General features: G+C 41.6%; 2 protein-coding genes across 3 annotated transcripts; one reads left to right on the forward strand and one right to left on the reverse strand.

The window, feature by feature from the left end:
• Positions 1-415: 415 nt before the first annotated feature.
• On the forward strand, positions 416-16,482 carry jmy (junction mediating and regulatory protein, p53 cofactor). The gene is made up of 10 exons (XM_072454409.1): positions 416-1,734; positions 8,858-9,031; positions 12,332-12,482; positions 12,666-12,835; positions 13,387-13,552; positions 13,623-13,813; positions 13,888-13,971; positions 14,149-14,235; positions 14,320-14,818; positions 14,891-16,482. Exons 1-10 carry the CDS (start codon positions 862-864, stop codon positions 15,205-15,207), a joined length of 2,712 nt encoding a protein of 903 aa, XP_072310510.1. The 5' UTR covers positions 416-861; the 3' UTR covers positions 15,208-16,482.
• Positions 16,483-16,528: 46 nt separating this feature from the next.
• LOC140367771 (homer protein homolog 1-like) lies at positions 16,529-25,150 on the reverse strand. 2 transcript variants are annotated; one of them, XM_072454412.1, is made up of 10 exons: positions 24,223-25,150; positions 20,973-21,129; positions 20,408-20,539; positions 20,235-20,327; positions 19,642-19,692; positions 18,947-19,089; positions 18,204-18,363; positions 18,031-18,141; positions 17,881-17,961; positions 16,529-17,807 (listed from the first exon to the last, which is right to left on the reverse strand). In XM_072454412.1, the coding sequence occupies exons 1-10, from the start codon at positions 24,225-24,227 to the stop codon at positions 17,619-17,621; spliced, it is 1,122 nt and encodes a 373-aa protein (XP_072310513.1). In that variant the 5' UTR covers positions 24,228-25,150; the 3' UTR covers positions 16,529-17,618. The 2 variants fall into 2 exon arrangements, with proteins under 2 accessions (XP_072310513.1, XP_072310514.1); XM_072454413.1 differs by lacking the exon at positions 19,642-19,692 and having other exon boundaries at positions 24,223-25,137.
• Between the last annotated feature and the right edge of the window lie 1,745 nt (positions 25,151-26,895).

A 26,895-nucleotide genomic window follows, 5' to 3' on the forward strand; every position in this document is an offset into this window, starting at 1 on the left:
TTATTATATATAACTATACATTATATCTCTTTGAGCAGAACTATACAAAAAACGAGCTAAAATTATAGGCTATATTTTAAGATATCTGTGGCTGTTAAACGATTAATGTATAAATGAGTCAGTGACACGGACAACATAAAGAAATGTCCCAGTTGTAATGGCCACATTTCTCCAGCAGGTGACAACAACAAGCAAGCGATCTGTTTAAACAACATTCAAAGTGTGATTCGAAAATGTTTTTTGAATGAAATGTTGGACTTTTGGAATATGTTGTTGCAGAAAATACAATGAAGTTTTCATAAATTCTCTTGTAATGGCTCTTCCCAGTTTTCCCACTGGCAGTAAATGCAACACTTGAGGGAGGGGCCTAATAGAGAAGCCCCGCCCCGGATTCGACAACGCGCACGTACCTCTGCTTGTAAACAGAGGCGCACACGTGACTGAAAAGAGAGCAGCAGCGCCACCGCTTTGTTTGTGCGGACAAAGAGACACGGACCGCGCTAAAGTATCTCCAGGTGAACGAGGCTTTCTGGTGTAATGACAACCTGTAATATCTGCGCTATGAAGGAGCCTTTTCCCCGTCTTTATGGCGCTGGACGCGGAATAAATGTCTGACGCCTCACGTCCGCCGAGAGGACAGCCTGTTTTTTACGAGTGCTCTGGACGCAAACAAAGCTGGATATATTGTATGTGTCGTCACTGTTTGACGCCAAACGCGTTATTGCCAAAATTAACGCAGTTTTGTGCTTTTATTTCGGGCCTTGTGAGCTGTCCGTCGTGAGCTAGCAGCAGTCTTAGCCTCGGAGTCAGAGGATTTGTGGCTAACGCTAATCTACGTGTCCCTTTTATTGGCTGGATGAAATGTCATTCACGATGGAAGATAACTTTGAGTCGGGATGGGTCTCTGTCCGCCCCAAAGTCTTTGACGAAAAAGAGAGACATAAATTTGTTTTTATTGTGGCCTGGAACGACATTGAGGAAAAGTTTGCCATAACCTGTCATAACAGGACGGTGCAAAGAAGGACTACTTTTCTGGACCCTCTGCTCGAGTGCGACCCTGCGCTTCCTGCGCATGGCGCCTCCGTGGCAGAAAAACACAACACAAATGGTGTCGGGACCAAACAAGATGAAGTGAATCAGGAGGCCAGAGTAAGACCTCATTCTTTCCCAAAAGGCAGAGCCGCAAAAGGTGAGGCTTGGGACAAGAAGTCCTCCAAGACTGCGCGCTCCAAAACGACTGATAACGTGAGCCACAATATGGGCTCCTGGGACATTGTGGTGACTCCTAAAGCAGTGGACATGGAAGTGTTAGAGCCTGTGGACATGCAGGGGCTGCTGTCCCCTGTGGGCGTGGTGGACGGTGAGGACAGCGGGCACGAGGACTTCAGCTGGGCCGGCCTGTTTTCCTTCCAGGACCTGCGCGCGGTCCATCTCCAGCTGTGCGCCGTCAACCAGGACCTGGAGCCGTGTCTGCCTCCGTTCCCAGAGGAGCAGCTCGGCGTGTGGACGGTGGTGTTTGGGTCCTCAGCCTTATCAGAGCGAGAGAGAGATGCTCTGTGCTACCAGCTCCAGGTCTACCTGGGCCATGCCCTCGACACCTGCGGCTGGAAGATCCTGTCACAGGTGCTGTTCTCAGAGGGCGACGACACCGAGGAATACTACGAGAGCCTGAGTGAACTGAGGCAGAAGGGCTACGAGGATGCCCTGGAGAGGGCCAAGAGACACATGCACGAGGTATTCATATACTAGTGTTTATTATCCTGTTAGAACTGCAAACACACTTCTTTACCCTGTGATGGAAAAGCAAACTAAAACACAAGCACTCTTGTTTTAAACTTGAAAGTGTTTGACATAGGCCTGCTCTCTCCTCCTCTCTCCTCTCTCCTCCTCTCTTTGTCCTCTGTGAGCCACCATCTGTTGCTGCACATGGCTGTAATATGATCCTCTCAGGCCAGGCATCACACTGTAGCTGAGCTCATGAAGGGAGTTCCTCTGAAAACACGACAGAACAATTAAAGGTGGAGTTGGAGTATTCACTGTTTCAACAGCTGTTGTTGAGATCCATTTCCGTTTGACTTTTGTCAATGTGAAAAAACAGCAACTATTAAACTTTCATAACCACTGAAGTATGTCAGGCAATCCAGTTTGACTCATAATTGGTAGTTTCCTCAGAACAACTCACTTTAAAGTGTTCAGAATCATGGCTATCATTAGTGTCTGGAACAAACAACACATTTTTACATGTCCTGGAATCTTTGTATTGGTTCATGTTGAGTTCATGTAGTAAACTAAAGTAAACCTTAAACAGACTCAGATATACTAAATACATAATGATGCAGTCATTACCCTAACCCAAACTTATAAACTCACTTATAACCCTATTTGTTTATAAAAGTTTTATTACTACCATAAAATACTCTCCTTTACTCTCATTTAAAAATACAGTGTAAGATAGAACTTTATTGACTTTATTGATCTCACAGTTGAGATCAATACTCTTACTACCTGTATTTCATGTGTATTATTAATAAGAAGCTGGACATGCCATGGAGATAAAAATAGGAATACACATATTTACAATATAAAGTATACTTTAACCTTAACGATGACAAGAGTTAAATTCATATTTTCACTAGGACTGATCGATTATGGAAATAATTATTATTTGGGATATTTTAATCATAATTTAGATTTGAATAATTATTTACACAGAGACAAGTTTGAGTATCAGTGAGTTTTAAATTAGGAAACAAAAGGATGAATTGAAAGTGGTACAAGCAGCAGCACATATGCCAGGCTCTGTGCAGCGCCCTGGGATCGATTCCTGGCTCAGACAATTTGCTGAATGTCCTCCCTGCTCTTCTCTCCCATTTCACACATAAAGGACAAAAATTCTTAAGACAAAAAGAAAGTAGGAGACGTATCAGCACAAAAAAGGCTGTAGAAATGGGCAATACATAACATTTTAGATCATATTGTGAGATATGCAACATTTTAACATCGCGTATGTTGTTTATGGTAAAAAAAAAAAAAAAGCAAAAATAATGCACAAAAAGAGCTGCTTGAAGTGAAAAATTAGAAAAAGTGATGTTGTAAGATTTCAAATGAAGGTATGAGGTGATATGTCAGCACTTTTGTGATTCATTTTACAGACATTTTACATTTGTCTGATAAGCAAACCTCAACCAATACGTTGAAAGACATGTTTGAGCACATTTGTGTTGGATTGAAATAATATTGTCTGACCACAATTATCAGTGTGCCAGGAATCACAGGGTCCCTCACGATTTGATGCGATACACGATACAAGGCTCCCGATACAATAATATCACAATTTTGCCATACATGTTTTAATTGATATATTGCTCATATATTCTACGATATATCACTATTTTCTTTAAAGAACCCAATACATTTGAACAACGTTTTTCTTTGTTAAATCCCGACCTGCGCAAACTCAAAATGAAATATACCAATTTTAATAACCAAAAGAGTCAAAATGTCAAATGGTTTGTGTAAACAAGTTTCCTTTCTTTAAACAAGCAACTAAATTGTAGTGCGGTCACAAAATAATTATGGAAATTATACCAAAAATGACTCATGGTTCGATATCGGTATCGGTATCGGTATCGATACAGCAGCCCACAATATCGATACTGTATCACCAAATTTAGCATCACAATACTTTGATATTTTGGCACACCACTAGTATCAGTATATTAATTTTTGTCAGTATCGCCCACCCCTAGGCTCCATAGTTATACCAATGTTATACTAAAAATATTATTATTAAAAAGGGTCTTTTTTTTTGTTTAGTTTAGTTTAGTTTTTTAAGATCCCCATTAGCTCCTGCAAACCAGTTGCTATTCTTCCTGGGGTCTCCTCAAATTCATTACATACATTTCTTTATATACCACACACACACTCACACCCCTAAACAAATGCACACATACCTCACACACACATACACACACACACGAAAGCCCAAGGTATTATATATAGCTACCTACATACATACAGTATATATATATATATATATATATATATATATATATATATACACTCACATAGATACATATACATACATACCTACATATACATACAGAGTGAAAAAGAAAACAGCAGTAAATAGCTCATTCACTGAAACAAAAACAAGAAAAATAACACTTACATAATATTATTATTAGTTATACTACCGCTATCATTACCATAATTAGTAATCAAATCTTAACTCCATCCCTGAAGTGCATTATTGTGTGAAAAGGAAAAGCTTTAACTTCTTTTGAAAAAACTTTTTGGTATTTTCAAACAACAAAAAAACAATGCATTCTATGTCAATAGACTAAATAATAATTGTCGTGAAGAGAGGAGGTCCGATGCACTCCGACATACTTGTAACTCATTTATAACAGGGACGTACCAACATGTTTCTACTGGTGTTTATCAGGGCAAGCAGGCTGTAGCACTCACATAACTCGGTCCAACAAAAATAATAACACTTTCTTTATGTTCCCATGTGGTCTTATCACTTTAAGTTCTGATCATTCTAACACTTTTTTTCCCTGTTAATGTGGTATTGATATGTGTTCAAAAGAGTATCTAATCGATTATTGAAATGATCGTAAACTAATTTAGTAATCGTTAACTGGTCTCAGTTCCTAAACATTCCATGAGCTGAGAAAATTGAGCTGCAATTTTATGAAAAAGACAAGGAAATGTGAACATTTTGTCTGTTTAATGAAAACACCATAAATGTGTTCCACCAGGATCCTCAGACAGCTTCACTTCAGCTTCATCTGGGTCAAATCTTTTTATCAGATGATCTATAAAACAAATTGATGAATCAAAAGAATAATCGCTAGAAAAGAAGGCCTAGTATTGATTAGTATCAGATCTTCGATACTTTAGACAACCCTTTTTGATAAATTACACAGCACTACTAATGAAAAAGTATATGTGATATGTGGTTTCACTCCTACACTCAGTCACTCATGAGCCCTGGACTTATCTTTCCTCCTGACCAGCTTGTTTAGTCATTTTATGTCCCTCCTCTGTCCCTCCTCTGTCCTGCTCTGTCCCTCCTCTGCCCCCTCTGCCTATATATATATATATATATATATATATATATATATATATATATATATATATATATATATATATATATATATATATATATATATATATATATATATATTATATATGATATTAGAGATAAATGTGAGTGAACAATATTGACAAAAATATATAAATCTCAAGGAGGGACAGAGAGGGACAGAGGAGGTAGGAGCGGGACAGAGGAGGACAGAGAGGGACAGAGGGGGCAGAGGATCAGAGATATCAGGCTGAGAAATAGATTTTCAAAGTTAGGGGCCTGGTTAGGGGCCCCCAAGCAATTTCAGGGGCCCACAAGCGCGCGCGGCATCGCAGCGTCATAAGAACAAGATAAATGTGTTGTTTTAAACCTGGTTATTAGCATGTAAAACAATTTAAAGTACTTTTATCTGTTATTTGATATGAAGAGCACAAATACTGAATCATATAAACCAGAGATCATGATCTTTAAAACTGTTTAATTCAATATAATAATGTTTCTTATATACAAAATAAATACTGTTTACAGCATTTGACACAAGGAGATCTTGTGGAATATATGAAATCAAGTCCTACAAAATAAACTACTAACATATATACATTGCCCCGAAAATTAGACGGGGCATTTCCGAGGACACGTGAACGCAACACGAACGCAGCGGCCAATCAGATGCCCGCTTTTATCGATATTACATCGCGGAGACCGCTCGGCCAATGAGAAGCGAGAAGACGTGCGACGTGGGCATGTCTGTCAAAACAAAACTTAAACGATGAAAATGCCCTGAATATGGCCAAATTACTAGTTAAATCTTGATTTTTTTCGAGGAGGGGCACGGCGGGCCCCCTCCTATTTCAAACCGCGGGCCCGCCGGAGATTCAACTGCTTGCGGGCCCCGGGCCCCCTTCTATTTCGCAGCCTGTATATAATATTATCCTAGCTGAGCTTTTGCCTCAATACCACACGGGCACAAACATGATAAAGGATTGACTAGTAGTTACAGCATAAGATGTACACAATAATTAGCCAACTTCACATATGGGTTTTGAGATACTTTATTGTGCGTTTTTAGGCTGAAGCTTAATCTTCTCAAGGACCAGCATTTGGTGTCTGACGCGGTCCAGTTTCATTTCATTTGGAAGGATGTTTTTATAAGTGACAGGATTTCCATCAAGTGATTCTTTTTTACAGGTGTCTGAAGATGTTCTCTGAAGAAAGTCTCATAACTGCAATGACAAACACATCACTCTTCCACTATTAGAACTGTCCCAATGACAAAATAATGTCAACGTGACAAAAAACATACATTACTAAAAACACATTTTTGTCTTCTAAAATAGTCACAATTACAGTATTATTCATTCTTAAGCTCTTCAGTTCTTTTGGTATTGTTTAAACCATAGATTGAATTAAAAACACTTAATTTGGCTTCTAAAATTGACATGATTATATATTTTTTTAGTTCTAGGTCACATTGATTATTATTAAAAACCTAAAAATCACAGGGTTGCACTTGTAGCCCGATTCAAACATACTTCAGGTTCTCCATATTATTCTGCAAACTTTACGTCACAACATCACGATCATACAATTCTCCTGGGTACCTTCATATTGACAAGTTGCACTTTAGGACATTTTATCTGGCTTTCGTTTTCGGTAATTACACGTCCGAGGTGAAATAATTAGGGTTGTTTCGTCGATTAATCGCTCGATTGTGATTAAGTCGACCAAATGTTGTGTTGGTTGACTCATTATTTTAAATGATGAGGATTTGTGTGGGACAGTAGCGGTGAGGAGTGAGCTAGCTGAAGATTTGGAAGTTAAACGTGCCTTTTTTTTACACATGAATACTTTCTTTATGTGTACTTTTCTGTACAAAGTGTTGTTTTTGCGTGAACTCCTGTGCGGTTGTAGACGCTCGAGCGCAGTTCGGGGCAGAGATACATGCTTTAATACCTTTTTAATCGATCTACGGGGGCGTGTCTTTAGTCGACCATGGATTTATTTTATTACCGATTGGGATTGTTCCGTGGATTAGTTTCCTTCAGCGCAGGGCTTTTCCCGCGGCGGCCCGGGCAGGAATCGGGATGTAGTGGTTACCAGGGACACGAGACACAGACCCATGGTAAACAGAAGGAGCAGTGTCCGAGCTGAATCGTGCAGTGTGTGTCCCCCCCGCGCCGGACCCTCAGTTGAGCTGTGGACACACCGACCTGGAGTTCTCCTCATAACGGCCCCATTCACGTCCACGGCCCCGGGCGTTACAGTAAACATCGCCCGGAGCACATTTGAATAAGATGTGAGGAAGACGTACTGTGGTGTCTGTCGTCAGCGGTCGGCGTTGGCGACGGATGCAACACGGAGCGTTTCTGAGTGTACAATAGACGTTTTGACCAGGCTTGTCTCGGGGACAATGCCACGTTTGTGGATCGAATCAGCGACAGCCAAGGCCAAGCTATTCAAACGTATTATTATCAGACTAGTCCCACGGCATCGTTCCTACCAATCATACACGATGTGTGTGTGTGTGTCTGTGTCTGTGTGTCTGTGTGTCTGTGTCTGTGTGTCTGTGTGTCTGTGTGTGTGTGTGTCTGTGTGTCTGTGTGTGTCTGTGTCTGTGTCTGTGTGTCTGTGTCTGTGTGTCTGTGTGTGTGTCTGTGTGTCTGTGTGTGTGTGTGTGTGTGTGTGTCTGTGTGTCTGTGTGTGTGTCTGTGTGTCTGTGTGTCTGTGTGTCTGTGTGTGTCTGTGTGTCTGTGTGTCTGTGTGTCTGTGTGTCTGTGTGTGTGTCTGTGTGTGTCTGTGTGTCTGTGTGTCTGTGTGTGTCTGTGTGTCTGTGTGTCTGTGTCTGTGTGTCTGTGTGTGTGTGTCAATACGTTGCTAAACCTTTTTTAATAATGAAAAGCCGTCTATTGAAGTGGCAGCGAAGTAAGACATGTTGTACTTTTTTGACTGTATTCAGTGTTGCCAGATGAATTGCAATCCAATCGAAATTGCGACTTGAATAGAATTAGCAAATGCTGACATTTTTTAAGTGACACAAAAACAACCAACTAAGTATCCTGCCTGTACTTTAGATCTGTACAAACATGTTCTGAAATGCATGTCTTTTTGTCAATTCTCCTGGACGATTTTAAAATGGAAACAGAATTCGATTATCAGAACACAAGTCTACTAATAAAAGGGGCAGATGTTTATAAAAATGTTTTCTTTACTATGCTCCTTTTTGATTGTGATGGTACTTTATGTTAACGTGAATAACACAGAATTGAAATAAATAAAGTAAAAAAAAAAAAAAAAAATCAAATAATATCACATATAAGTCGCTCTGGAGTATAAGTATAAGTCGCACCCCAGCCAAAACTATGAAAAAAAGGTGCGACTTATAGTCCGGAAAATACGGTAGATATTTCCCCCAAATTGTTAAGCCTCCTCATAGTGACATTTCACTTAACATTGTTTGCATGTTTATTGTTATAAAACGGCTCGGTGAACCTTTTTGAACCCAATTTGCATGACCTGGCGTCTGAATGTTTTGAACAATTGCAAGTAAAGTACAGAGAAGTGGGCAGAGATGGGGGGTAGGTGACAACGGATACTTTCTGACCTCGAATGCAGGACAATACCGGCCCACTCAAACACGAATCAATCAAATACAACTCTGAGTAGACGTGATGAGGGAACGCCGTTACAGCGCGGTTAAACGTACACTCTGTTTGACTTCTTCATGTGTCCCCTTTAACGATCGCCCTGCTCATTGTGTCGCTGCAGGTGTTGGAGAAGCACAAAGCCATAGACAGCATGGTGGAGCTGTTGCACGTTTACCCCGAGGAAGATGAGGCCTACGGCGAGCTCCTGGAGGCCACCACGCAGCTGTACCACTACCTGCTGCAGCCCTTCAGAGACATGAGGGAACTGGCAATGCTGCGGAGACAACAGATAAAGGTGCCACTCACACACACCCACCCACAATGCCACAGTAACGGTGAGCGTAGCACCAGAGTGACGGTGGCCTGTGCGCGGTGCCATCTGGGGGCAGTGGAGGGCAGAAGATCAGTCAGAGGGGCTCTTTGTCCCGGCCAGAGCGGCTTAACAAGCGACACAAGTATTATAGCTGCAGCCACTAAACACACTCTCTCTACATTTGCTCTGTATTTTTTGTAATCGGGCTGAAATGTACACATCACAAAATGCATATACAAACGTTATCAAATTTGCTTCGAGACTCCTCTAGGTTCTTTCTCCACGTTGTATATTAGTTCGGCGTCATACATTTGTCCCTCTAAAGACGTCTGTGCACATCATAAATATTTCAATTGTCCTTTACTTTAAGACATGTTTAGGGTAAGAGCCACATTCCTTTGACAAAGAATGTTGAGAAGTGAGAATGGAGAAGAAGTCGTGGGAAACACTGCACCACAAACGCCATATTTCATTCACTTTGTAGAAGATAAAGTGACTCGGCTGTTATTAACTGTTCAACACAGGCCGCTTATCAGCATTAGTCACTGGCCACAGAGATTTAGGCACCCAAGCAGGGAGTGTACCATATGTTCTGTTTTTGGCGTGTTCTTTTGACTGAATCATCTTTCAGCCTTTTCCAATGAAGCGTTGTACAGGAACACGTCGAGACAAACGCTGACATATTCTCAGACGCACTCCATAAAGCCTCCGCCAGCACATTTGTGTTTGCAGTGCCATCACGTTGAGCCCTGCCACCTGCTCCGGGAGAATATTCCAACAGTTGAAAACAAAGCTGCATGCAAATAAACGCTGGACGCCACTAGAGGCGGTTAATGCACTCGCAAAGAGAAGCAGTTTGGGCGGAAATGCAAAAACAATGCACGACCTGGGGAAAAACACACACAGCACCTCAGTGTCAGCGGCTCGCTAGAATTACAGCAGGTTTCAGCTGCTCGGTTTCGGGTACAAATGGACTAAAAACACAGAAGAAAAGTCCACTAACAATCGTTTTTAGTTTAGTGGTTATTCTTTTGAGTCATCGGTAAGTTGCTTGGATCGCCTCAGTCCTATGAATATAAAACATAAAACATTCACTCAATTTGGCTCTATGCGCTAAAGAAGATCCTGTTTCACGATCATTTACACTTTTCCCGTGTCATTTTGATTGAATTGCTAGTTTGTCTCGTCACTCAACACTCGGCCGGTTTCGGAGTCCGTGTATAGTCCAGATGACAATTGTTCAAATGCTAAATTAGCTGACAATTATTTCAATAATTGATGAGTTTTGCGACTAACTTTGTTTTAACTCTGAAGTTAAAGCTCGTTTAAGCTCTGAAGTCCAGACACACACACACACACACACACGCACACACACACACCTCTCTCCTCAGCAGACGGGTGAAGCGCGGCCCAGTCTTTATGCAAATACAGTTTGTTTTCACTCTCAAATGGCCGGGCGTGTGCAGTGACGTGTAACTGACAGGTGGATACTCCGGTGCACCCGTGAACAAAGGGTGCTGCTGAGTATTGGTTGGACGGCGGTTATTGTGCGATGTCCTCGGTGTGCGCGAGGCCGGGGCCGGGTGGGTGTCGTGTTTCCTGGCGTGTCACCGGGCGGCCATGAATTAGACATGTGCTTTTCCTGTCTGAGATACTGTTGAACACGATGGGCTCCAGTTACGGCGTCGCATAGGTTTCAATCAGCAGGTGTCGTCCCGGTACTCATGATATTGTTGGAGCTTGAACTGAAACGTGTGAAGCATTTTGGACAAGTGCCATTTACTACTCGTTATAGTGAGTCCCACATTAAACGAATGCTAAATTAATACACTAATGCTTCTCAGAACATGCATGTCTAAACCACAAGTGTAGCTGGATTTATTCACCATGAAACTTTTAATATGTATTATGTATATATATATATATATATGAGATGGACAAGACTCCATGATCGAGCTGAAAGATTAAGTTTAATTTTGAGTGGATATATATTTGAAGTTTAATTCCCTCCTCAAACGACAAACTTCTGAAAGCACGTGATCCATGTAGTTTGTCCTTCCTCTCTTGTTTTATTGTACACTCTGAGCCATTTGCACATGTTTTTCCATGCGGTTTTTCAACTACTATTGACAAATAAAAAACAAAAAACATAATAATAATAATAATATAATAAATGTGTCAACTTTGAATAGAATCATCAAAACAGAAATTGCAAATCTCACAATCGTAAAGCTTGTCAAAAAATAAATAAATTGCTGTTCGATATGTTTCCCAAATCGTTCAGCCTTGGTCCACGAGAACGAGACAAAACTTAATTTATAATAAGTAAATAATGTGATACAATTTGTCTTCACAGTTTGAGTTTTGCTGCCGTTTCAGCACTGTTTGTTTTAAACTACAGCTTCTCAAAAGGGAGTTACTCGTTAACCACATTTTGTCGAACACAGGAAATAAATCTCACAAGATCCTTTTCCATGTCTGTGCACAGATGGGGGATCAATCATTACATTCTAATTACAGTTTGTGATGTGTGTGATTACTCTTGCTGCCCTAAAGTTACCTTTTACTCTCTTGACTGGAGCTTCTATTTCAGTTTCATCTGTGTTTTGTCACCGACAGATATAAATAATCTTCCATTGGCTTTTTGCGTCTCAGTGTTCCACGAGAGTGTGACAAAAGCACCAGTGAAACTATAACCTGCTCTGGTACTGTCCCTTTCAGACTAAACATCAGAATTCTACATGGGGAGCTTGAATGTTGCAGTCTTTCAGTCTCCCCTAAAGAGCCTGATGTCATCACTCCTCCCACTGTCCCTCCCAAACCGCTCACTGCTGTGGAGCTCACGTGCGGCTGGCCCACACACACCACAGCAGAAACATGCACCCATATCCCAAAGTCTTGGACTATTTTTGTGCTCATAATACACATCTGGGTCACATTGAGGTAGTCTTACTCTCTCTGGGCCCCTGAACATGCTTTTTAAAGGGAGGATTGTCCACAAAACACGTGGCATTGTTCTGTCCATTGGTCATTATGAAACTCTCTCAGAGATTAGGAGGGAATCATAACACATGAACTGTTAAATGAAGCAGGTTTAGTTAGAAAGATGATATCGGGATTTATATTTCACAGATGATTTGAGGAATATTCACACCCAATTCTGGAGTCAGTTCTTACTCAAACAAAGCTTCTTACAGCAGCTCAAATGTTTTTGGGTGAATTCCTGTAGATATAATATACAAATATACATATTGACCCTTGACCTTGTGCCCCTTGGCCTAGATCTCCCTGGAGACGGAGCGTCTGGGCCCTCGGCGAGTGGAGAGCTTCAGGAGGGAGGATGAGGAGTGGCAGAAAAAGGCTCATGCTGCTGTGATGTCCATACAAGACCTGACGGTCAAGTTTTTTGAAACCACCACCCGCGCACAGAAAGGTAAAATAATGGCAATTATTCCACACATTCTTAATCTTTTGTTTTAAAAGTGAATGTGATGGAACATTATGTTTTACATACACAAACCTGAGACCAATAAAGCCACTCACTACAAAGTAATGATGTAACTGTAGTCCACTTGGAAACTGTTTCATGCAATCTATTGTTGGTGTTTTTATGCAGCCGTATACGAGCGGATGAAAGGTGATCAGAAGAAGTTTGGCAAATCTTCTTGGGCAGCAGCAGTGGATCGCATGGAGCGCCTGCAGTATGCCGTGTCTAAAGAAACTCTGCAGCTGATGAGAGCAAAGGAGATCTGCCTGGAACAAAGAAAACATAGCTTAAAAGAGGAGGTAAACCTTTTTACAAGTACAACTGAACAAGATTGTTGCGCCTTGTTTGAAGAAGAGAAAGATCAAGTAAAAGTAAAAAATACTCCAGAGTCACTGTAATGGTATCGATAATCCGATACTGGTATTGTGTTATTTTGATTACGTCCTGCATATTAATGAGCTTGCATTGTTGCCTGGTCAGTTGGTTTCCAGGTCAATACTGGCCAAATTGGCTAATTCAGTAAAGACAGTAGAGGGCAGCACTGAACCTCTGAGCACCCATTCTGTCTAAGTATAAATGACCACTTTAAATGATTGTTTTCATAAGAAGTGACAAGTGGTTTATTCATTTTGGAAACGGGGTTTGTGCCCTGTGATACCAAAAGATCAATACTTTCACTGAGAACGATTCAGTATCAATACCAGAAAGTTGCTGTGTTAATTTTATGAAATGCCAAAGTCAAAGAAGACACTAGATGCTCATAGTGTGGGGACATGTGAATGATGCGTATCGTATGGCCAGATTGGAGGCACAGCCCTTCTGTTGTCAAACGCTGTGCTCTGCTGCTTAGATGCAGAGTCTGCGCGGTGGAGAAGAGGCCATGCTGCGTGTAGACGAGCTGGAGGCGCTGTACTACGAGCTCCAGCTGCAGCTCTATGATGTCCAGTCTGAGGTGCTGCGCTGTGAGGAGCTGCTGCTCACTGCTCAGCTGCAAAGTCTGCGCAGGCAGATGTCTGGTGAGCATCGTTTATGGATAATACTTGTTTTAAGATGGTTTGAAAACTTACTTTCTGTCTATTTTACCAGAGCGACAAGATGAAGTGGTTTATTATGATGCTTTTGAAAGTCCGGATGCCATGAAGGGTGTTGAAGAAGCTTTAAGCCCCCCCTCGCCTCTCGGAGATGAAGAACTAAGTCTCCTACAACAGAAGACGAGGCAGTTTGAAGCACGCAGAGGCCGCATCACTGCGAAAAAGGTCTACCTCAAAAATAAGAAGGTTAGTTTGTTCAATACAGTAAAACGCATCGGTTTAGACAAATTACATCATTCTCAAACTTGTTGTTTCTATAGGAAATCTGTATAGCCAATCACAAACAGAGGTCACAGCAAAAACCAGACGACTCTGGTGAGAGCAAACTCCAGCCAGTGCATCAGGTAAGAGGCATGTCATCACCCCTGACAACGTGTCGGCAAAACTAGCCACTTTTAACTTGGAAATCAAAGATAATGGTTGTATGCTACCTAAACTCCAAACATCTGTATTTCTAAAACAGAGTCCAGATGACTCCTTTTTCCTTACATTCTTCTACTGTATTCCTAATGTGTTGTTAGGGCGATGCTGATGATGAAGCTCAGAGAAGTGCTTGCATGAGCCAGGAGAGACAGCGCACCCTGGACAGACTCCGCAGCCTTAGACAAGTGAGATGTGTTATATCAATGTTTGTAGTTTGCTGATATGCTTTTGGTTTCAGTGTTTGTGACGTTCTTATTTTTGTCCTTCAGCGTTATCCAGGTCAAGTGACGCTGAAGTCCAGTCGCTTCCGCCAGACGCAGACAAAGAGGAGAGGTCTGGAGCCGATAATGACAGTGGCCAGTGTTCAGACTGACGGCTCCTCCTCCCTCACGTCTGAAGCTCCTGCTCCTCTTGTAGCCCACATCTGTGAAGCTGCATCGTTACCCCCGGCCTCTGCTCTCCAAGATGCCGCCTTGTTTCCTCCATTCTTTTCTGTGCCTCCTCTTCCAGCCTCACCTTCTTTCTCTTTGGGTCACATCCCACCTCCTCCTCCGCCTCCTCCTCCTCCTCCTCCTATAGAGGAGCAGCAGGACGTTATGAAGGAACCGGCCCAGAACAGCCCAGTGCAGCAGAAGCGCTGTGACTCTGAATGTCCCTCGTTCTCTCTAGCTCCTTTCTCCCCTCGATTCTTCGACAGCAGCCAGCTGTTGACCGCAAGGAAAAAACTGAGGAAGACCTCGTCACTGGATTCATCACAGTGGAGAAGAGGTTAGACGTCTGTTCAATGATTTAAAAGGTTTGATTGCAACATTTACATAACGGCACTATGTTGTTTCACAGCGAGTTCCCCCATGGATGAAGTACTGGCCTCGTTGAAGAGGGGCAGTTTTCATTTGAGAAAGGCTGAGCTCCGCGTGTTGGCCCCTGACCCAGATGACGACGGCAATAACATTCTGGCCCAAATCAGGCAAGGTGTTCGACTGAGAAAGGTGAGAGCTCGCCCCGAGCAGCAGCGCCATGGAAAGACTTTCCCCCATTCGACTGATGCACTCACACGCAGCATTCATGAAGCACTGAGGAGAATTAAGGAGGCCTCACCCGAGTCTGAGTCTGAGTCTGAGGATGAAGGCCTTCCTTGCACTGACTGGGAAAACTAATTTACGAGATCAACCTAATACCTTTTTTAATGTCACAGAGAACAAAGTGAACACAGTGGTCTGAAGTAATATTGGTACAAAGCCAACAAAGCAGTAACGTTTTGTGTAAGACAACATGACATTGCCTTTCCTACTGCTGTAAATCATAAAAGAATGACTTTTTATTGGACCCAGTATGAGAAGTTGTTGGAATTCTTGACAAGGAATACAACCTATAACCTCTCATTGTATCAGTCTACATGGCATCTGCTTTTGTTTGCTGTAATGGATTTGTATCTTGTAGTGTTTGTGCTCCACCCACAGCAGACATGAAAATGTCTAGCTGTCAACTTTTGTTATATTCATATGTACTGTATGTAAACGAACTGTAATTTAAAGGTTGGCTAAATGCTTAGTTGTCAATCAGCACATTTATTCCTAAATTAATTGCTGTATAGACATTTTGCCTACTGTAAGAAATTCTATTTAGTAAGCAAATAGCTTTTTTACTTTGAAGTTTTTAGTCTGATGGATGAGGAATTCTGTAGATATTTTATTGCTTCTGTTTGTCTTTTGATGTGCCACTTTTGTGTGCATTGGTATAAAGTGTAAGTGTACAACACCAACGGCAGAACAACTCTTATCATACTGATACTGTGCTGCTCTTGACCAAGTCAGTATTTGAACAAAACATATATATTTGACATCTGAACACACAGTAATGGCTGTTCTGTGCAGCTGAGATCTGATGAAAGGTCTGAAAGCACGCCCCCTGCTGGAAACACGTGCAGCCTTCACATGCTCTGCTTTTAGTTTGTTTAACTGCCTTTTGTTCAACTTCACTTTTAATACAAGTTGTGAGTTTGTTTTGTGTTTATATTTGTATCCTGTTTACTTTTTGTTGAATCTGTCTTTTACATGTATAAAAGGCACAGAAGCAATAGAAGTTTATGGCAGATTCTGTTTCTATGTTGATTAGACATGGTTAAGCCACATCATGTCTCTTAATGTTTGACCTTTGACACTGCGCATGTAACTTGCTGACAAACCCATTACATCATAAGTGCAATAATGAAGAAATCACACCGATTTTATTGTAATGAAGTGTAAATTCCTAAAATATAAGCATGTCAAAATATATAAGTATTTATTTAAAACTTAATTTCAAGGTCATTTTTAAAGCATACAATTGTACTTTATATGGTTTGTTGCATTTTACATGGTTGACTATTAGAGTTCTGTCTTGTCTTTTTGTTATATCCCTTTTACTATTCCCCAAATAAAATGTTTTTCCAAGTTTGTGTTTAAAATGTATAATTAAAACAGACAAATGGAGATTCACGAGTTTCAAGACATTTTACTACAAAGTCAAACTTACAATTTGTGTTTTAAGCATGTGATGTACTCAACATTTAAAATAATTCAAATTCCCTTTCAAGCTACGACACAGTGACGGTCACTGTGATACAGACACTCAAATCTCTCAAATGTACCACAAGAAGCCCTTAAAAGTGTCCTTTGTTCGTTAAACATTAGAGACATTTTTGGCAATAGTAAATGATCTCAGTTCGCCACCATTGATGCATTTCTGTACCAAGGCAACAGCAGTATGCACGCCAGTACCAAAAGGCAAAGCTAATTATTTGGCAAAATAATATGCGCTTTGATTCGATTACTAAATATTAAAGTATTGCAATTCATGTCAAAACAAAACACTTATGTACCAGACAAGTTAAATATGGAAATGTTTTTGACAACTTTGGTAGTGGAAAAATTCAAAAAGGATTCAATCATTGTCATTCACATTGCAACAAAAATAGTAGGAAAATGTAAAGTCATACGGCTCGTACAAGTGCATTTTGACAATTGTCATTAGAAGTCATTAAATATTCCAAAGCAAGACTGGTAAAAATGTTTTCGCTCAAGTTAGATCTCAAATAAGGTCTCACTGATAAAGTAAAAAAGGCGATACTGAAAATGACAACTCCAGTGCACCCATGAAGTATTGCTAATAAAATATCCGTTAAAAGTAATAATAATTGTCCCACACAGCAGATGTAGTGGTTCTTCTTTGATGCACGAGGGTAATTTACTTAAGTGGTGCAAGACAATTGTAGAAGGGAGTAAACGGTAGGGAACATGTTCACCATTAGACTTAAATCAAATGTTTGTCGTGCAACAAAATGTGTGAAAGGTTATTTCCTGCCCACAAATAACCGATCACTGGTGAGAAGAATGAGATGAACAAAATATCTTCAAACAGGACGTCTCTGAGTTTGCAGAGGAAACGTCCAAAGCAAGCGGCTGTAATGTCTGTGCGGTGTCGTGGCTTCGAGCATGCAGTAGATGGCGCAGGCGACTTCTGAACACGAGGCAGGTCAAAGGTGTCCCAGATGCACTTGGTGTGACAGAAGTGCACATACAGTTGGTTTCTAGCTGTTCTCGTTGAGCTTGGCCAGCGTGTCTCGCAGCTCCGTCAACTCAAATATTTTGGTGTCCAGCAGTTGGAGCAGGGAGCGCAGGCTTTTCCGAAAGGCCTCTCTCTCGATCTGGGTGCTCTCCAGACGCTGCTCCAGCTCGCTCAGCTGGGCCTCCAGGGCCTGGTTACGGTCCTCTGTGTCCTGCAGCAAACCACACACACAAAGCATCGTCACTCGCTGCCTTTAGGCGTGGTCAGTGTAACGTTGACTTCACCTGGAGTTTCTGTATGAGCGAGTCTTTTTGGCAATGAAAAACATTAGTACTCTCCACTTCAGTTTTGAGCCTCTCCAGCTCCTAAAACAAAGTATTAAAACAACACAAATCTTTATTGCATATTGCTGTTTATATTTTAAAGTATTATACCTCCTCCTTGTCCTTCAAAGCCAACTCGAGCTCTTCGATCGTTTTATTGAGTTCGGTCTTCTGACTTTTGATTGCTGTGGTTTGACCGCTGACACATTCTAACTCAGTCACCTGCAAAAAATGAAAATAAGATACTCTATCTGTTTTTTTTTCTGTTTTTATTTGAATGGTACCCGTTTGTGTAGTCTCTCTGCTTCTTCCTGATAGGCTGCCAGCTGTTGTTTCCACTGTTTGACGTTGGCTGTGGATTCCAGTAACGCTGCTGTTAATTTGGCGTTGTTTCCTTTGAGAGCCGCCAGTTCTGCCTCCCAGTGTTTACTGACGCTGGGTGAACTGCAGTAGACAAATATTGTTAAACCAACAACACCAAAATGTGTCTTTAACAAAGGCTGTTATGTGGGCCTGATGATTGCGAAGAACCTTCCTTAGAGCAGCACAAGTGCAGCATGTGACTGGAGCAGTGAATATATGTGAACCTTTCCCTCACGAGGAAATGCTGACTATCAAGTGTCAGTAACGCACAAGCTCCTGCATTCAAATGCCTTCTCTGTAACTCAAACCCACAGCGGCCCCTCAGGTTTTCTAAATATGAGGTGTATCAGGTGCTGATGCTTTGGTGACTGCCTCACAAACACCTTTGAAACAGCTAAAACATACTTTCCACTGCACACAGAACGACATCATCTTTAATTTAGCACATCATTTTGTACTTGTATAATTCATAGGAGCCATACGTAGTGCTTTATTGCAGTGTTCTGAAAGTGCTAAGGGCCCCAGAAAGCCCAGCAATAAAGAATGAATGACTTAACTTGCACATGCAGCACTTGGCTAAGATTTTAAATAGCTCCCACTAGAGTTGCCCTGATGAAAATGAAGTCTCACTATACTGTAGTAAAGGTTTGTATATGTGGCTCACCTGTGAGAGAAGGGCAGTACACTTTGGGGCGGCTCTGCCCGGGTTTCGACATGTTGCGTTTCAGGTGAAACTCTGTCCTCATTTGTACCATTTACAGTCTCTGGGGTCAAAGGTGCCTGAAGTGTTTCCCCTGGAGCTGAATCCTGTGTGTGTCAAATGGAGAGGACAGTATTTAATGAATAAATGCAACGCAGGATTATTGAAATTCAAACAAAGTGACTACATCGTGTGTTTCATGATGCACGTGTGGGTCATTAGGAGTTTTGTGATGGGAAACTAACAGATAAATGGATGTTACTCATGGTGGACCCAAACCGTTAAAACTACACATAAATTAATAATTAATAAATGTAGAAATCTGAAAATAGATCAATATAATTTGAGTGAATGTAACGGAATAAATACAGCAAATACATATTTTGTTTATACATTAATATATACCTTTTGAAAAATGTTAACTAAAGTGTTTTCTATTTGTCAATTGTCGATTATGATGACATCTTTTTTTTTTTTAAACAATTACCATTTCTTTCATTATTTTATTCATGATTTATTGACAGTTTTGGCAGTTTGGGTCCTCCATAAAAAGTAATAATTATGCAAGTGTCTACTGAGGGTTTAAGGTTGAAGTGGGCAGAAAGAACAGGGTTTAGTTGGTAAGGAAAGCGTGACAACGTCCTCACTGCAGTATTTACCTTCTTTTTACCACGTTTGACGGGTGCCATGTTCCCCCTAACACCGGCACCCTGAGGGCAGTGGTTTTGGAGAGGGAAACATAGCAGAGTAATTGATCATAAAAACTAACTTAGTTGTTTGTCCAACAATTAATGAAGATTATTTGATTAGAGTGATCAACTCTCACAGATTTTATGATTTTACATTTTGTTCAATATTGACCTAAAACGACTTAATTATTGACTTCCTGTCCACGCCTCTTTAAAGTGGCATTACATGACAACAAGCAGCGGATTTTTATTCATAGTTTTTTTATTATTGAAAAATGGGGTTGGTGCAAACAGAAATACTCTTGTATTCTCAAATACAGATACCTCAATAATGCTAGAGCCAATTTAAGATGATGACTAAAACGTATTACACGGTTGAATATAATAGCATAAAAAGAGCATAATATGTCGTCTCCTTTTAACAAATTTCAATGTAAAATGGCCAGCAAAGTAGAGTTTTCCTCTGAAATTTCAAACAAAACCCCAGAATGTTGTTTTTTACAGGCAAAGACTTTTGATTGATGTTTTTCCAACCCTTTTTCAAGTGTCTCCTCAGCACTTACCTGTGAGGAAGTGCTGGTTAGCTCAGTCTTCTCGTGAGACTTCTCTTTGGCCAATCGTGCTGCTTCTTTAAACTCTGCAAACTTCTCCGCAAACTAGAAAAAGTTCAGAGCAGGATTATTATATGTTTTTTATCTATAATATATCAAGTCATAATCCAGGCACGACCTCTGACCTTGACCAGGTGGCTCTCTGATGAAAACCCCAGGCCGTACACAGTGTTCGCCCGGCTGTCAGCCCATTGTCCAAACTTCTGAGAGGTCTTTGTGAAAGTCATGTTTGGTGAGATGGTGCTGTTAATAATAGCCTTCAGGAGAAGAATCAAACATCATCAGTATAAAACAGACATCAGGATGTTCCTAGTGACAGGCTCAAACATAAAGGGCCCTGGCTGAAGGGGAGGGAATGGCAAACTCCTTGATTTGACTTATTTCACTCAATTGTTTTTGGCTTCTCTTTTTGGTTACCAACATTTAGACCATTCACTGTGGAAAGTAAATGGCACAAGTAAATGTTTTTGGCTTTGTAGGTCAGTGTGGATGAATTAATGTGGTTTTGCTACAAATGAGATGCTGCAACAAAAGCATTATCTGAAAAGGATTGCTCAACCTCTATTTGTACATCTATTCAGACCCAACACATGGATTAAAACCATTCAAACTAAACAGGACTTCTCAGGGTCTGAGAACTCACTGAAGCAAATATATGTCACATGTTTAGTCTTCTCCTCCTTCACCCACCTTAGACCCTTCCAGGCTGATGATTCGATACACATGCCTTGTACTGTCAAAGAAGTAGGAGACAGTAACGGCATGTTTGCTTGTGGGAACCCAGTTTTTCTTGGTGCTCGGGTCAATTTGGAAGACGTGGGCCCGTGTACTGAAGATGGGTTGCTCTCTGTCAAACAAACAAAGGAAACAAAGCAGCATTATTATTATTACATAGACATAGTAAAATCTCACATAAAGGGGCGGTGCACGAGTGATAATAATGAATGAAATAAATAATGAATAACGACTACAGTTTAGAGCTGATTTAGTGCCATTATCAGAGCCACACTCGATCAGCTCTAGTGATTTCAAGCTTGTGACATGTGTCGTATGAGCAGCTAAGAAGGGCCGCTTTATTTTTGGGTGTAAACAGGCCAACTCAGAGGTAGGTCCAAAATGTGTTTTTTCCCCAGCATAATAAATCTGTTATGGCTGGAAGTGGACCTACAAGGGTTAGGTTGGTTAAAGGTTCTGAAGAAGGGTTTGAAACATCTCATGTGGTGATTGAATGTGAAATAAATAAAATGGTCCTTAATGGTCCTCCAGACTTTTTCTTATTTCAGTTTTACTTAACGTCTGGACCCAGCATGCAGTTTGGCCTGTTTTGATGAGTCTCTGTCTACAATGAAATGCACAAAAGTATCCCTTTTCTAATTTCACAATAATAAAGTTGTTTTTTCCTTCACTGACGTCATGTTTTTGTTTTTTGTTTGTGATTGTTGACAAGCCCAGGGGGAACATGAAAAATATGTTTTATATTTCCACACATTTTGAAGATGAACACGCGCCTCAACATGCCACAGCCTTGTGACCAAACAACTGAACCTCCAGAACTTCAGTGTGCCTGTGTATTAATAGTATCTGCCACCTACTTACAAGACAGGACTTGTATTTGAGGCGTGGCCCCTGCAGCGCTGAACTGTTGGAAATGGCAACTTTAGTTGGACCACGCGTAGGTGTCTGAAAGTGAACAGACCAGCCTACACATCTATATAATATATATTTAATTTATGAAGATGTTATTGACATACAAAAGGCACTAAATACCCACAGAAAAAACACTGTTGACACTAATTTGAGCAAGTAAAAACTAAAAAACTTTTAAAACAGGAAAAAATTCTGCCTTTTGTGAACAGTTTTAGAATGATCTTGATCAGAACAAGTACACAACCAGTGTGTTTGAAGAAGGAACCATAACTGTGCATGAAAAAAATCTATTGTCTAAAACTTTGACCAAAAAATTGGATTTTTAATTATCATTGTGGAATGTAAATCAGTATCGACAATAGATTAAATTCCTTAACATCAAAATGGTTTTAGTATTGCGACAACACCAATTGAAAACAGATCATCTAGATATGGATACTATGCAAGAGGAAACAAATCACAACCAAAATGTGACCTTTCCTGTGCAGAACTAGCGTAAGACCACATGGTAATATAAAAAAAAAACATACTAAAGAACATTCTGTTGACCAATAAAATCAGTTTTTTCTTCATCATTTAGGTATTGAGCCTTTTCATGAGTATTGAAATCCAGTTTGACGTTTAGGATCCATCAACAAGACTTTCAACTGAGACTTTTGAACACTTAAGAAACAAAAGATTCCGTGTAAACTTTGTGAGAAACACGCAGGAATTCAACATTTCAAAAACTTAAAAGCATTTCCTTTCTCGGCGTCTAACTTGACCGATGCTGTTGTCATAGTGACCGCCATGTGACTCGGGACTGAACATCCTCCGGCGACACCGCTCCCTGATGCTCCCACGTGCGCTTGAGCCCAATCCCATCCTAGTGTGCCAACCGTATAACCCACTCACAAAGCAAAAGCAGCGGGACTTGGCACAGACTCGCCGTCCACTCCATATCGCCCATCTGCCACAAACGAGCTCGTAGACGGACGTTTACTACAGGTTTTGAACACAACACACGCCTAACGTTTGGGTGCGTCCACTCAGCACCGCCAGGTTCATTGGTGGTTATTAAAGACAAACGCTCTCCAGGTCACGAGAGGGTCAGCAGTTAGGCTCTGGGTGCAAACGAACAGCGCAAGCCCCCCGTTGTCTTGAGAAATTGATTTTACCGGCTGGATTATGAGCACTATATGGGCTTGAGACTTACTGCGCCGCACGAGGAGGTAAGCAGTTCACCCCCCCACACGACCACAATATGACATCAAACCAAATCACATGCTACATCCTCTGCTTTCATGTGGAGTAAGAACTAGGTCGCTCTTGACCAGGAGGATCACCACACATCTGCAGGTCTCCATAGGCGACGAGGAAATCCCACAGCCACATATGACATTTAGAGCTGTTGTTGTGAAGATGTGTAAGGTTTATAGTGGGGGAAATGCAACAAAAAGAGCAGGTTCAACATTAAAATGAGGTTATGTTGTAAACTTTGAAGAAGTACGGGCTTAAGGTGATATTACTGCGACTAATTTGACACTTCACATTTGTCTGATGATTAAACCTCAACTCAAGCATCTAAAGACATGTTCTTTCACTTTGCTGTTGACTGGACATAATATCCAGCGACTATTGTTATCGGACTACTACAAAAAAAATACAGAAAGGTCATAATCCTGGCTTGGGATGTCACGATTAGAAAGTGAATCAATAATCGTGATTCTTCAGGTCACACTATAATCATAAGAACAACAAAATAATAACTGTGACAATTTTAAAACCATCACCAAGTCTTTTTAGTTCCATCTATCGGCCACAAACTTTTTTATCTGGCAGTTTTGTGTCACATTTACCTTATTTTTCATGCATATTTCATAAAGCCGGTCACACACTTGAGGAACAGTAACACGTTAGACCCCGGGAACGAACATTAAAGATCTCACGGTTGTTTGGTCTCGATAATCACGAATAATCGTTAAATCGTGATGTGATTTTTTTCTCACAATAATCGACTGGACAAGACGAGCACAACTAGCCCCTGTCACTCACACAACAGCCCGTTTCATCGCGTCCAGCCTAATCTTCTGGCCCCTGTAATCTAAAACACGTCAGATGCTGTGGGAGATATGGCTTCATCATGAGGATTGCGCACACACATAATAAGAGGGGGTTGGGGGTCCCGGGGTGAGTGGTGTTAAGCACTTTCACTGGATGCCGATGTCAGAAAATGCCATGTTTTCCGTTTGTGCTGCAGATGTATAAACCCTGAATCACATTACGTTACATTACATTACATTACATTACATACCCCATGTTGCAGAATGTGGCCGCTCACGGAGGAGACGGGGTCCCTCCGGGTGGTCTCTGGAGAGGGCGGTGTGACCCGGGCGGTGGAGGCGGCTAGCGGCTTTAGAGCCCCCTTTTCGGTAACTCGTTGGACAAACCCTGCCTCTGAAGGACCTCCCAGGAGCCACCGTGGAGTGTTTTCAGTCCGACATGCTCCTCGTCCCTCCGTCGTCCCGTCCCGGCCTCAGATGACTGAAATGACGGGCTGGTTTGATCCGAATGTGTCGGTGAAAGCCCAAAGCTGTGCGGGCGCTAGCAGCGGTTAGCTTCAGTCCCGCCGCACTTCTTCACACCGGAGGATTAACGGGATGAACGGGATGAACGGGACGGATCTGTGCGGGATGTTTGGCCATTCGAGGTCCGAAAGTTGCTGCTGCTCGCGCACAGTTTGAGGAGACAGAAGACTCTGGACGCGTCCGGGCTAAATGTGTTTAGCGTTTAGCAGCGGATTTAACCCGCGCCGTAAATCTCATTTGTCCACAGTTGACATCGCTGTCCCCGGTCCCCCCCGAGCAGCCGTGGCCAGTGTCCGCTTCACAAACCGGGACTGTGGTGGACACGGGCTACATGTTCAGAGGACCACGTCGTGTGTCCTGCAGTGTCCACGCTGATGGTCAGAAATACAGGTTCCTCACGTCCAATGTCCCATTAACGCTCGTCAAATCACGGCGCCTCCGACGCGCGGCCCGTCTCGCCCACTACCAAACACATAGCCGACGTGTTTTAGGAAAAACATGCACCTCCGATGTTTTTAGAAGAATATATAAATATTCTTCCATCTCCACAACTGTCCTTGACTGGTTGTCATCAAGAACCGCCATTCACACATGCAAAATGCAAACACTTTGAGTATCTATAAAAGTAAACGCTTCCAATAAAGATAGAGTGAAAGATCTGACATCAGGATCGTGGATGTTGCTGATGCTTGTGGTCGCTCATCCCATTCATCTGAATGTCTCTGCATACGTCATCACGTCTCCCTCACGTGCACGTACAGGGGTCACGCGGCTCTCCTGTCAGGACAAGGGGGCGTCTCAATCCTGCGTCCTCGCTTCCTTTCATCTCGTCTCCTAAATTCCAGTCAGATCGGATCACAGCTGACCCTTCTCACCCTGGACACGGACTATCTGAGCCACTCCCCTCAGGCAGGAGGCCACGCCCCTCAGGCAGGAGGCCACGCCCCTCAGGCAGGAGGCCACGCCCCTCAGGCAGGAGGCTGCGGTCCATCCGGACCAGAACCACAACAACAGTTTCTCTGGACTCATGAACACTTCTCAAACACCTGTCACTTTCACTGATTTAATCAATCACTCACTGCACTGTTCACTTTCTGTATTTATACATTTTACTGTAAAATGTGTGTACATAGTAAGCCATTTTTTATCTGTTCACTGAATCACCAAGACAAGTTCCTATGACTGTGAATTCGCCATTGGTAATGGCGATAAAACTTTTCTGATTCTGATTCTGATGAGTTGACTTTGTTGCAGCAGCACAAGTGCAGGGACAGCAGCAAAGGATCAGGACTGTTGAACACAACACATATTCTTGTTAAGTGTGACATTAAAACAATATAGCACATGTTCACTTTGTCTGAAAATAAAGACATTGGTGTGGTCATGATAATAACAATAATAATGATGATAATAATAATATAAAAAGTATAATTCTCGCTATCCATTTTGGTCTGAGCAGCGCCTGAGGAAAGTCTGTCCAATAACCATCAGCTCGTGTCTCCTCCTGCCTCTCCTCATTGTGCCTCCTCCTGTCTCGCTCCTGGGCTCCTTGCCTCCTCTTTCCTCACTGGGTCTCCTCCTGCCTCTTTCCTCACTGTGTCTCCTCCTGCCTCGCTCCTGGGCTCCTTGCCTCCTTGCCTCCTTGCCTCCTCTCTCCTCACTGTGTCTCCTCCTGCCTCAGGAGGTTTAGTGCCTCAGGAGAATAGCTTCTTGCCCCACTCCTGCTATATTATTTAATTTTGTCGATTTTTTGTGTTTTAGCATTTAAAAATACCAGCTTTTATGCATCTTTAATTTTTATTTTTCTTCACTTTAGATTATATCTTAAATCAGATGTCCTAGAGCAGGGGTGTCTAAACCACAGACAATGTGACAAAGAAGGGAATCATTCAACATTTTGCACTTGATGAGCCACCACACCTTTTAATGAGGTTATGTCTGTATAACATCAAAGTGTTAGAGAGCGGATCTTTTCCAATTTGACTGTAAAAAGTACTACTTTTGGTTGTTTGGGCCAATTTAACAGGAACCCTGAGGGCCACATTTGTACCACCACAACTCTAGTGATGGTACATAATATATGACATTCAGAGTCTATTTCAAAACTATTTTTAGTGCTTTTAGTTCTATTTTTCACAATAGCAGCCTGTGTAATTAACCTGCTCCAATAAACTTATAATCTTATAATTGCTTACTTTGTACTGACCAGCTCAAATTGGACTATGGTAAGATTTGTGGTTGAATAGAAATAAGTAAAACACATGCACTGTCTTAAAATAGTGTGTAATTACACCAAATTCCTTAAAATCAACAATTTTTGAATTACAGAAACCACAAACACCTTGTGCTATTGCAATAATGTAGACCCAACAAGAATACTAAGACTTGTTGCATCTCAA

Source organism: Eucyclogobius newberryi, unplaced genomic scaffold, assembly GCF_026437365.1.
Source record: "Eucyclogobius newberryi isolate DKJ021-1_F unplaced genomic scaffold, fEucNew1.0.hap1 SCAF_2, whole genome shotgun sequence".
In the NCBI taxonomy this organism is placed as follows: Eukaryota; Metazoa; Chordata; class Actinopteri; order Gobiiformes; family Gobiidae; genus Eucyclogobius; species Eucyclogobius newberryi.